This window comes from Bos taurus, chromosome 12 (assembly GCF_002263795.3).
Source record: "Bos taurus isolate L1 Dominette 01449 registration number 42190680 breed Hereford chromosome 12, ARS-UCD2.0, whole genome shotgun sequence".
Classification (NCBI taxonomy): Eukaryota; Metazoa; Chordata; class Mammalia; order Artiodactyla; family Bovidae; genus Bos; species Bos taurus.
The window spans coordinates 10,463,390-10,476,436 of record NC_037339.1 but is presented as its reverse complement, the minus strand read 5'-3'; the positions used below and the strand labels follow the sequence as shown (position 1 = coordinate 10,476,436).

The following is a 13,047-nucleotide window of genomic DNA, read 5'->3' as shown; positions in this document are numbered from 1 at the left end:
GAGCCAAGAATAGCCTGGGCATATTAATAACTCAGCCTGCTCACTGATTTTATTCAAGATGACTGGTTAAAGAACACTCTGCCTTGATGACAGCTCCATGGCACGAGGAACAATGTCATCATTACCATGTGGGGCTGTTTAGCATTTAGAACACTTCACACATAAAGGGAACCTCACACAGGCCTGTTGTGCTTTAGACAGATGGTTTAATGTTTCTTTAGCCTTCAGCCTATCAGGCCACCCGTGGTTTTCTTCAGCCAAGGGCTTTTTAAAAATAATTGGTCTATAGCAATTTTCTAACAAGACTGACTGCAATATATTTCCTTAAATCTTTTTCTTACCCTTAACCATTCCTTACAGTGGTTTGTCGTTGACAAACCTCCCTGACCGACACTGAGTCTTCATGTATAAGCAATTACTGACATAAAAGGAGAGGAAGGGGTGGAAATTTCGCCATTAATGGTTTCTTGGCTAGGGAAAAGCTATTCAGAATTGATTACTTTGGAAAACCGTGCTTTTCTGATTAGACACTGCCTGGTTCTGAAGAAGCTGTTCCCTTACAATCTCTCAATACAGGAAATGATAACTCAGTATAGACGGATAACCGTGGGTGGGGAAGGATACATATATGCGTTTGTTTCAAAATGGTGAAGCAGAATAGAAACTGTGCCTCTGTCTGATGACTATGAGTGCTCAGGAAGGAATAAAGAGGCTGCGGCTCCCCTGCTCAGGCTGTCAAAGTGAGACTCCTGGCACGCTGGCAAAGCAAGTGGGGTGCATTTTTATAGTGTAAACTGTAGGAATCTCAATGACCTACTGCATTGACCTGGCCACTGTTCAGCTCCCCGGGCCCTCCTTCGAGCTCTTTCAAGGGAACAAGACCCGGAGGCCAGGAGACTGTGGATTGGCTCCGGTGGAGGCTTATTTGCATATTTTTCTCTCTGCAGTCTCCCTGGTAGGGTTTAGAAGAAGCATGCTTGCGCCCAGGGCAGAGAAAAGCGATTACACAGCAGAAGAGGGTTTAGTGATCATAAGTATTTAAGAGGGCAAGTGTCTCCTGACTGTGCGCTCAGAAGGGCGGGTGAGGCCCAAGAATGTCTCACTGCAGGCTCAGATTCCCCGCTGACACTTTACTCAGGGGTGGACTGGAGCCCCTGCTGCTTCTGTGGCTGCTGCAGGTGTCAGGGTATTGAATCGAAACTGTCGATTTCTACACCTATGAGGAAGAAGCCCCCAGCACCTTCATCAGTGTTCTGTGTGACCACGTCCTGTTTAATTCCCAGCGCTAGGTACTGGGTCGGTTCCGCCTGATAAACAGCTCGCTGCGCTAGGGCGACAAGATGACCGTCTGGGACGCGGGCCTGGACCGAGAGCGGCTGTGCGGCCAGGCCCCTCAGTGCGTGCTGGCCTTCAACGTGGTCAGCTTCTCCCAGGAGCAGTTCCTGCTGGTGCACTTGGAGGTGTTGGTGAGGGACATCAACGACCATGCGCCGCGCTTCCCCCGGGCTCAGATTCCCGTGGAGGTGTCCAAGGGCGCGGCGGTGGGCACGCGCATCGCCCTGGAGGTGCCCGTGGACGAGGATGTGGGCGCCAACGGGCTGCAAAGCGTGTGCCTGGACGAGCCCCACAGCCCCTTCCGCGTGGAGCTGCAGACGCGCGCGGACGGTGCCCAGTGCGCCGACTTGGTGCTGCTGCAGGAGCTGGACCGCGAGAGCCAGGCCACCTACAGCCTGGGGCTGGTGGCCCAGGACGGCGGCCGCCCGCCGCGCTCCGCCACGGCAGCCCTCAGCGTGCGCGTGCTGGACGCCAACGACCACAGCCCGGCCTTCCCGCAGGGTGCCGTGGCGGAAGTGGAGCTGGCTGAGGACGCGCCCGTGGGCTCGCTCCTGCTAGACCTGGACGCGGCGGACCCCGACGAGGGCCCCAACAGCGACGTGGTGTTCGCCTTCGGGGCCCGCACCCCGCCCGAGGCGCGCCGCCTCTTCCGCCTGGACCCGCGCTCCGGCCGCCTCACCCTGGCGGGGCCCGTGGACTACGAGCGCCAGGACACTTACGAACTGGACGTGCGGGCGCAGGACCGCGGCCCCGGGCCCCGCGCCGCCACCTGCAAGGTCATCGTGCGCCTCCGCGACGTCAATGACAACGCTCCGGACATCTCCATCACCCCGCTGGCCGCCCCGGGCGCGCCTGCTGCCTCGCCCTTCCCCGCCGCCGCCGCCGCTCTTGGGGGAGCGGAGGCCACCTCGTCGACCGGGCCTGGGACGCCGGAGGCGGGCGCCGTCTCGCTGGTGCGGGAGGGGGCGGCGCGCGAGAGCCTGGTGGCGCTGGTCAGCACCTCGGACAGGGACTCGGGCGCCAATGGGCAGGTGCGTTGCGCCCTCTACGGGCACGAGCACTTCCGGCTGCAGCCGGCCTACGCGGGCAGCTACCTGGTGGTGACCGCGGCGTCCCTGGACCGCGAGCGCATCTCCGAGTACAACCTGACGCTGGTGGCCGAGGACCGCGGCGCGCCCCCGCTGCGCACAGTGCGGCCCTACACGGGGCGCGTGGGCGACGAGAACGACAACGCGCCGCTCTTCACACGGCCAGTCTATGAGGTGTCAGTGCGCAAGAACAACCCGCCCGGGGCCTACTTGGCCACGGTGGCCGCCAGGGACCCTCAACGGCCAGGTCGCCCACCGGCTGCTGGACGCTGAGGTGGGCCTGGCTGGGGGCGCCTGGCCACCTACGTCTCGGGGGACCCCGTCACGGGGCGGCTGCGCGCACGACGGAGTTTTAACCTCGAGGAACTGGCCAGGCTGCAGCTAGGGCTGGAGGCGCTGGACGGCGGCTCGCCGCCGCTGCGAGGCCGGGCCACGGCGGAGCTGCAGATGCAGGGCCAGGACGAGCGCGCGCCCCGGCTGGTGACCCCGGAGCTCGTCGATGGCTCAGCCCTGCTGCCTCCGCCGTGGGACGCGTCCCTGTGCTCCCTGGCGACCCGACAGCAGGCCAGGGACGCGGACAAAGGCCTTGACGCGCAGCTGACTCATCTCCAGCTCCGCGGCGACGGCGGCCCCGGGGGAGCTATCGCTGCAGCGTCGGCGGTCCCCGCAGCCCGCCGGCCCGCTGACGGCGGTCGTCGCGGCGCTGGACGAAGGCCGGCTGGCCCTGCGGCGCTCGGGCGCGGTGCTTCCGGTACCCGCGCTTCCTGCACCACCTGGCGGACAAATGGTGCTGGTGCCACCGCCGGCGCCGCCGCCGAACCGGGAAGGGGCGCGCAGAGCGGCTCCTTGAGCTCTCCGTGGCCGTGGTCGGGTTCTCGGCCAGCCCTTGCAGCCTTCTCCTGGTGGCCGGGGTCACGTTACTTGGCCCCGCCCGGGCCGCGGAGGAGGAAGCTTTAGGAGCGCGGCCGGAGCTGGTGCCACTCGAGCAGTGAATGACCAGGCCGCTCCAAGTTGCAGAGGGTCAGGGGCTGTGACTCTGGGGGCTTCAGCCTGAGCTGCTTCGTGGAGACACCGCCGCTTTCCGTTTCCTCAGAGGCCCCGGGAGGGCGAGGCTGCAGAAATTTCCCAGTCCGGGGACAGCGGGGTGTCCTTATGCTCCTCACCTCAGAAGGGGAGTTGGATAGCGCACCCCCAACTCTCTTAGTGCCATCGTTAACCTTTAGTGGATTTTCACCCTGGAAGCTTTGTGAAGATTCAGTGCCTGATCAGGTTTGGGACTTCAAATGGCTGACTTTTTGGGATGTGTTAATTATTTTCTTGGAGAGGTAAAGTTCTTCACAGATGAGGGCAGGAGAAGGCCTGATGGTCCTGTGTTCCTGGAAGCCCATGTGTGTTCCTACTGTTTGGGTCCCTGGTAACTGCCTTGTGCGGAGAAGGCAGTGGCACCCCACTCCAGTACTCTTGCCTGGAAAATCCCATGGATGGAGGAGCCTGGTGGGCTGCAGTCCATGGGGTTGCTAAGAGTCAGACAGGACTGAGCGACTTCACTTTCACTTTTCACTTTCATGCATTGGAGAAGGAAATGGCAACCCACTCCAGTGTTCTTGCCTGGAAAGTCCCAGGGACAGGGGAGCCTGGTGGGCTGCCGTCTATGGGGTCACACAGAGTCGGGCACGACTGATGTGACTTAGCATAGCATAGCATAGCAACTGCCTTGTGAATCCAGCTTGAGTCCTTTCCTTCAGGGTTTAAATGGTGTCTTCCTGTAGCAATTCAGGGCTTCCCTGGTGGCTCAGATGGTAAAGAATCTGCCTGCAGTGCAGGAGACCTGGGTTCAATCCCTGGGTTAGGAAGATCCCCTGGAGAAGGGAATGACTACCCACTGCAGTGGAGAATTCTTTGGACTGAGGAGCCTGCTGAGCAACAGTCCATGGGGTCACAAAGACTCATACAGGACTGAATAAGTTCACTTTCCTGCAGTGCTTTAGATGACGGATGCTGCGCTTGCTGTCAGTTCTGATATCTAAGGGTGAAATATTATTAGCTGCTGCTCTCACCCTTCTTTTTAATCAGGGTTCAGTCTCAGGTCCTATTCATCCCCCATCCTGATGGGGAGAGGATAAATCTGCTGCAAGTTTAAGGTAATTGCAGAATATTTATCATTGTCTCTAAGCCATGGGTTTGACGTTTTGTACATTTTTATGGATAACAGAGTAATTCTTTCCTTTTCACTTCCAGGGCACATTCAAATCCAGATGAATTTAGTGTCAGAGATAGTGGAAAAGGAGACGGTAAAATGAATGACAGCAGTTCTGATATCAGTAGAGAGGGCTTCAAGAAAGTGCCTTTTGGAATGATTGCAAAGCAAGAGGCTAAGTTCATACCTGTGACTTTGAAGCTCTTGTTTTCAAAGTCATAATGCTGTATGCTTCAGTGAATTTTATAATAAAAGAAGCAAACAAAGGGGTCTCTACTGTACATTCATAGATAGGATGATGCTGATGGCTCAAGGGGTAAAGAAGCCGCTTGCAATGCAGGAGACTCAGGTCCGGTCCCTAGGTTGGGAAGATCCCCAGGAGGAGAAAATGGCAACCCACTCCAGTATTCTTTCCTGGAAAATTTCATGGACAGAGGAGCCTGGTGGGCTACAGTCCATGGGGTCCCAAAGAGTCAGACACGACTGAGTATGTGCTGGATGGCTGGATTCTGTATAGAACTAGTATTTTTAATCACTGACTATATAGCTGTTTCTATGTAATAAATACTTTGCAATTATTGGCTTATTTCAGTTCAGTTCAGTTGCTCAGTCATGTCTGACTCTTTGTGACCCCATGGACTGCAGCACACCAGGCCTCCCTGTCCATCACCAACTCCCGGAGCTTACTCAAACTCATCTCCATTGAGTCGATGATGCCATCCAACCATCTCATCCTCTGTTGTCCCCTTCTCCTCCTGCTTTCAATCTTTCCCAGCATCAGGGTCTTTTCCAATGAGTCAGTTCTTCGCATCAGGTGGCCAAAGTATTGGAGTTTCAGCTTCAGCATCAGACCTTCCAATGAAGACTCAGGACTGATTTCCTTTAGGATGGACTGGGTGGATCTCCTTGCAGTCCAAGGGACTCTCAAGAGTCTTCCCCAACACCACAGTTCAAAAGCATCAATTCTTCTGCACTCAGCTTTCTTTATAGTCCAGCTCTCACATCCATACATGACTTTTGGAAAAACCATACATTTGACTAGACGGACCTTTGTTGGCAAAGTAATCTCTCTGCTTTTTAATATGCTGTCTGGGTTGGTCATAGCTTTTCTTCCAAGGAGCAAGCGTCTTTTAATTTAATGGCTGCAGTCACCATCTGCAGTGATTTTGGAGCCCCCCAAAGTAAAGTCTGCCACTGTTTCCACTGTTTCCCCATCTATTACCATGAAGTGATGGGGCTGGATGCCATGATCTTAGTTTTCTGAATGTTGAGTTTTAAGCCAACTTTTTCACTCTCCTTTATTCAGCCCATCTTTGCATAAAATGTTCCCTTGGTATCTCTAATTTTCTTGAAGAGATCTCTAGTCTTTCCCATTCTATTGTTTTCCTCTACTTCGTTGCATTGATCGCTGAGGAAGGCTTTCTTATCTCTCCTTGCTATTCTTTGGAACTCTGCATTCAAATAGGTATATTTTTCCTTTTCTCCTTTGCTTTTTGCTTCTCTTCTTTTCACAACTATTTGTAAGGCCTCCTCAGACAGCCATTTTGCTTTTTTTTGCATTTCTTTTTCTTGGGGATGGTCTTGATTCCTGTCTCCTGAACAATGTCACAAACCTCTGTCCATAGTTCATCAGGCCCTTTGTCTGTCAAATGTGGAAAACTCAGCAGTGGCCACAGGACTGGAAAATGTCAGTTTTCATTCAAATCCCAAAGAAAGGCAATGCCAAAGAATGTTAAAACTACCACACAATTGCACTCATCTCACACGCTAGTAAAGTAATGCTCAAAATTCTCCAAGCCAGGCTTCAGCAATACCTGAACCATGAACTTCCAGATGTTCAAGCTGGTTTTAAAAAAGGCAGAGGAACCAGAAATCAAATTGCTAACATTTGTTGGATCATTGAAAAAGCAAGAGAGTTCCAGAAAAACATTTATTTCTGCTTTATTGACTATGCCAAAGCCTTTGACTGTGTGGATCACAATAAACTGTGGAAAATTCTGAAAGAGATGGGAATACCAGACCACCTGACCTGCCTTCTGAGAAATCTGTATGCAGGTCAGGAAGCAACAGTTAGTACTGGACATGGAACAACAGACTGGTTCCAAATAGGAAAAGGAGTATGTCAAGGCTGTATATTGTCACCCTGCTTATTTAACTTATATGCAGAGTACATCATGAGAAATGCTGGGCTGGAGGAAGCACAAGCTGGAATCAAGATTTCCAGGAGAAATATCAATAACCTCTGATATGCAGATGATACCATCCTTATTGGAGAAGGCAATGGCACCCCACTCCAGTACTCTTGCCTGGGAAATCCCGTGGATGCAGGAGCCTGGTAGGCTCCAGTCCATGGGGTCTCTAAGAGTCGGACACGACCACCCTTATGGCAGAAAGTGAAGAAGAACTAAAGAGCCTCTTGATGAAAGTGAAAGAGGAGAGTGAACAAGTTGGTTTAAAGCTCAACATTCAGAAAACAAAGATCATGGCATCCGATCCCATCACTTCATGGGAAATAGATGGGGAAACAGTGGCTGACTTTATTTTGGGGGGCTCCAAAATCACGACAGATGGTGACTGCAGCCATGAAATTAAAAGACACTTACTCCTTGGAAGGAAAGTTATAACCAACCTAGACAACATATTAAAAAGCAGAGACATTACTTTGCCAACAAAGTTCCATCTAGTCAAGGCTATGGTTTTTCCAGTGGTCATGTATGGATGTGAGAGTTGGACTACAAAGAAAGCTGAGCGCAGGAGAATTGATGCTTTTGAACTGTGGTGTTGGAGAAGACTGTTGAGAGTCCCTTGGACTGCAAGGAGATCCACCCAGTCCATCCTAAAGGAGATCAGTCCTGGGTGTTCATTGAAAGGACTGATGTTGAAGCTGAAACTCCAGTACTTTGGCCACCTGATGCGAAGAACTGACTCATTGGAAAAGACCCTGATGCTGGGAAAGATTGAAGGCAGGAGGAGAAGGGGATGACAGAGGATGAGATGGTTGGATGGCATCACTGACTCGAAGGACATGGGTTTGGGTGGACTCTGGGACTTGGTGATGGACAGGGAGGCCTGGCGTGCTGCAATTCATGGGGTCACAAAGAGTCGGACATGACTGAGCGACTGAACTGAACTGACTTTCACTCTACTCTTTCACTTTCATCAAGAGGCTCTTTAGTTCTTCTTCACTTTCTGCCATAAGGGTGGTGCCATCTGCGTATCTGAAGTTATTGATATTTCTCCCAGCAATCTTGATTCCAGCTTGTGCTTCTTCCAGCCCAGTGTTTCTCATGATGTACTCTGCATATAAGTTAAATAAGCAGGGTGACAATATACAGTCTTGATGTACTCCTTTTCCTATTTGGAATCAGTCTGTTGTTCCATGTCCAGTTCTAACTGTTGCTTCCTAACCTGCATAAAAATGCCCTTATTTATTCCCCATAATAAATCCAATGAGGTAGGAAATGGAGGCATAGAAAGTTTAAGTAGTACACTTAAGTCCTGGAGTTTAAGATCTTAGGCCAGGAATTCTGGCTCTAGGTTTCCTGCTCTTAATCACCTTACTAAACTCCCTCTATCAATGCAAAGGATTAAAATACTGGAAAAGCAGAATATTGTTATTATTAATGCTAAAATAACTTAGCGTCTCAGCACTAAGGGTTACCTCCTCCATGTGGGCATTCCTGATAAGAATAGGATATGAATAGATAAATTTTGTATAGGCCAGTTTGTCCTTTAGTAGCAACATATAGAAATGGAGTGTGTGTGTATGTGTGTGTGTGTGTATATATATATATATATATAATATTTCCTTTTTAATTTTATTTATTCATTTTTTTGGGGGAGGGATTGGTTTTGTCTAGCTTTGCTCTGGTTAGAGAATTCTTCACCAACACAACCAGGTGCTATTCAGTCCATCTCCTGTAGTGTTTAGGTCAAAACATCTGTAACGATGTCTGGTTCTGGAATGGTAGCTTCTGTAGGGAGAGGCATAGTCAGTTTTGAGGTGTTTCATATTAGTCTTCACAAAAGTGGGCCTTAGATGTTTAGTCCCTCGAAGCACATGGTGCACTCTTGAAGATGAGTCCTGATGGTGTGTCCTATTGATTCAAGTGCCTCTTCATCATCATGGATATTTTCACCCACCCTACGGTTAGTTCCTTCAACTTTTTTTTTTTTTAAGCATGATATGGCATTTTAAAATATCTGCATCCTGGTCCCCTTCTGAATATTCTCTAGTCTGTATGTATCTTTCCTAAAATGAGGCACTTAGAGTTGAACACAGAACCAGCACTACTCGTGACCTCCAAATTCACATACCTACTTGCTTCCTCCTCATTCATTTCTATTTGCCACATGTTTAAAACTGAACCCTTGATTTCAAACCCATTCTTCCTCTAATGTTTGTATCTCAGGAAATGACACCTCTATTCACTTAGTTGCTTGCTGTGGTCAAAATCCTTGGTGTCATTCTTGATTTACATCTTCCCACACACAAGTTCCAATCTAGAAGCAAATCCTATTGGAATCACTTTGAAACTGTATTGTCAACCAAAGGCCTTCTTACTATCGTCACTGTTGCTGCGCTACCTAGGGCACTAACACTTCTTGCTTGGATGACTGCAGTCGTCTCCAGACTGGCCTCTCTGACTCCACGCTTGCTCTTTTACAGACTGCTCTCCCTACAGAAACTAGAGTGATTCTCTTACTTCATGAATCAGATCATGTTAATCGACTCTCCAAAGATTTCTCATTTGTCTAAAATTCCTCTCATGGTTTCTCATTATGACTGCTGGGTAACAAACTAGCCCCAAATGTGGCAGTCTACAGCAGTCCTTTTATTAGGCTTATGGATTCTCTGGGCTATTTTGGACAAGACATAGTTTGTGTCTGCTCCAGTGTCTGAGGGCTTAGCTGAGAAGGTGTGATGGCTGGGAGCTGGAATCATCTGAAGGCATATTTAGTCATGTGTCTGGCGTGTGAACTAGCATGACTACAAGTTTAGGACTGCAGACTTGGAGGTGGGAAGAGGGTGTGCACATACCCTTTACATGTGGCTTGATTCCTCTCACAGCATGGTAGCCTTGGAAAGTCACATGCAAGGTTATGATTGCAAACATGAATGTTCCACTGACCAAGACAAAGACGCATCTTCTTTTCCTTAACCAGCCTCAGAAAACAGTCACTTCCATCCTATTCTACTGGTCTAAGCAATCTTAAGCCCACTCAGATTTAAAGGAAGGAGACAGAGGCCCCACCTGTACATTGAAAAGTTATAAAAGAATTTTAGGGCCATGTTTGTAAACAAGCCACACTTGGCCCAAAAGTTCTGTGTTACCTGGCTCCCAGTTGCTTCTCCCATCTGATTTCTCCCCACTCTTCCCCTTGATAATTGAAGTCTTTTGACTGACTTCCTTGTTTTTTGGAACTGACCACCTATGTCTCTATTTCAGAGTTTGGCTGCCCCCTCTGCCTGGTAAGCTCTTTCTCTAGATATCCGTATTGTTTGCTTTCTTCCTTCATTTAGTTCTTTGCTCAAATATCCATCTTCTCAAACGAGTCTTCCTGATTGCAGGTTGCCTCTAGCCACTGTCACTGTCGCTTTCTTCCCTGCTTCATTTTCCTTCATAGCATGATATTATTTCATATTATTTGTTCCTCGTTCCATGTTGAGTCACTGGCATCAAATATGTACTAATTTTTTTTTTAACTGAGTGAATGGTTAAATGAAGATGTGACTTAACCAGAATGCACATTGCAACTGTATGACTATTTCATATGATACTATCACATTTTATATGAGGGTAAAATAATGTTGGTGTTTTGACAAGTTCCATTGTACTGCTTTATTTCGTGGAACATTTTCGTGTCATCTAAAAATGCGAAGATTTTGCAGTAAATTTATCTTTCTGGATCATTTAATGGGAAATTAGCCTTTTCCCCAAAAAATCATATTCCTAGAACTCCTACTGTTTATTCACTATTTAGAATATTACCAGCTTATTTGTGCCTAAACTCAGTTTCCTCTATGTGATACTAGGCAGGCTCTCTGAATCCATGACAGCTCAAGCATGTAGCTTTAGCAAACAATAATGTGATCAGGGCAATGCATGCAATCTGAGAAGATAGCGTTTCTTGGTAATAACAATCACATTTCCTCTTACCAGCTGCATTTTAGTGTTTACTGAGCATTTAAATAAGACTGACTGTGTGCCAGAAACTGTTCTCGGTGCCTTGCAAGTATTAAGTCACTTAATCCTCACATTTCACACATGGTGAGGAAAAGTCTTACTGGAGTAATCTGATCGTGTATCTAGCTACAAGGGGTAGAGCTGGGTTTCCAACTCTGGAAGTCTGGCTCTGGCTTTTAATGTTCTGCTGTCTTCTCAGAAAGGGCTTTAAACATGTCTTTTATGGGTCTGCTGAAGATTTAGGACTGATTTACATTCCTGAGGATGTTTCTTTCTTTGACTTTAAATGAGATGTTCTGATTTATGATTTGGTTCATACTCCATCTCTCTGCTGCGTTTTCTTGTAAAACTTTTAGTGGGAGTGTTGATAGAATGACTTGCGGGTGATGGTAAGATAATTGAATTAGATGTTGGTAGTTGGAGATCAGAAGTTTAGTGAAGGTATTTTTTTGTTTGTTTTTGCATCTCACTTTTAATCATTAACATAGAAGATGAATGGGTTAACCTGATCATCTTCAGAAATTTCATTTTAGACCAATTTTAACCATTCCTCCCTCCAAACCTGTATCAGAGATTCCCAGAGTATTTAGCAACGATTTAGTTGCTTGGAATTTAATTTCCATTTCATTTCCTCAGTACACCAGCAGGTGGAGGCACAAGTCATTGGTAGAAAATCCAGAGGAGGAAAAAGAAAGAAGCAACCAGAAAGCCAGCCTCTGGGCATCTGAATGCTGTTTGTGTTTTCAAGTATATTGCTATGTGTGTGCGTGTGCTAAGTCGCTCCAGTTGCGTCTGACTCTTTTGTGATCCCTGGACTGTAGCCTGCCAGGCCCCTCTGTCAGTGGGATTTCCCAGGCACGAATACTGGAGTGGGTTGCCATTTCCTCCTCCAGGGGATCTTCCCAATCCAGGGATTGAGCCTGTGTCTTCTATTTGGCATGTGATTCTTCACTACTAGTGCCAGTAGCAGCGTTCTGATTATTTAAAACATTTAGAGCTATTTCATTTTCTATTTCCAAGTTGTTCCAGATTGTTCAGGACCATAGGCATCTCAAGGCATCAGGACTCTTTCATCACATCATGGAAACAGCTACAGGCTGTACTCGCTTCAAGTACCCCTTGCCCTCAGATCTCCCAGCTGAGAAATATGAGTTTCCAACCAGAACACTCGGAACTCAAAGGATGTTATTTTCAAGCCCGTGCCTCCCCAAGTGAAGGGCCGCCAAGTGTGTACGACAGAGTTCAGAACCGCAGGCCAGCATGCCACCTCCCCACCTTCTCGGGCAGAATGATGGATTAAATCATCCTGTAGAGGATGAATCACCTTCACACACTTTAGAAACAGCCACTTCTTTCTGAAATGCTGCAACTCATATAGACAGTTGCATTTGGGGAATATACACATTTATGTTTCTGTCAAGTATTTATAAGCCAAGTTGCCCGTACGAGCCTCCTGGTTTTGATAGATGTTTCCCTAAATTATATGAACCATCAATGTCAGAGAACATGAGGATTTTATATAATCCAGGCTGTCTATGGGGTCACACAGAGTCAGACACGACTGAAGCGACTTAGCAGCAGCAGCAGGCTGTTTTACCAGAGTTCTAGATGTAGTCTTTTTATGGCCACAAATATAATAAGTGAATCTATATTTTACTTTCTAGGGGAATTTATGAATGTAAACAAAATATTTACCTAGCTGTTCATGTACGTTTGAGTTTTTATAGTTCTACTGGGAACATAACTTAACTCTGAATAACTTTAGGCTGAATGAAGAATCTGAAACCCAACTGTAACCAGAGGCCCAGTAGGAAGGGAAAAGAAGCTGTGTATAGCACCACTGGGGTTGTTGTTCAGTCACTAAATCATGTCTGACTCTTTGCAACCCTATGGACTGCAGCACGCCAGGCTTCCCTGTCCTTCGCTGTCTCCTGGAGTTTGCTCAAACTCATGTCCTTTGAGTCAGTGATGCCATCCAACCATCTCATCCTCTGCTGCCCCTTTCTCCTCCTGCCCTCGATCTTTCCCAGCATCAGGGTCTTTTCCAGTGAGTTGTCTCTTGCATCAGGTGGCCAAAGTGGTGGGGGAGCCCGGGTCATTTCTCTAGCCTGACGTCTGAGAGAGTTGCCTGGTGCTTAGTGGGTAGAGCAGCGGCCGATTTTGGCCATGGGTGTAAACTGAACACAGGTGGCTGGCGATGCTGTGCTGTTGGGCACTCGGTTCACTCACAGCAGCAGCT

The 13,047-nt window shown here is 48.5% G+C and overlaps 1 protein-coding gene across 1 annotated transcript; it reads left to right on the top strand.

The window, feature by feature from the left end:
* Positions 1-808: 808 nt before the first annotated feature.
* LOC790024 (protocadherin-8-like) lies at positions 809-3,119 on the top strand (the record flags this gene model as incomplete). Its single annotated transcript, XM_010810783.3, is given in 4 exon segments — positions 809-955; positions 1,290-2,656; positions 2,658-2,716; positions 2,719-3,119. Coding segments are annotated over 4 exon segments (1,974 nt in total), but the record flags the coding sequence as incomplete, so codon positions are not given.
* Positions 3,120-13,047: the final 9,928 nt, after the last annotated feature.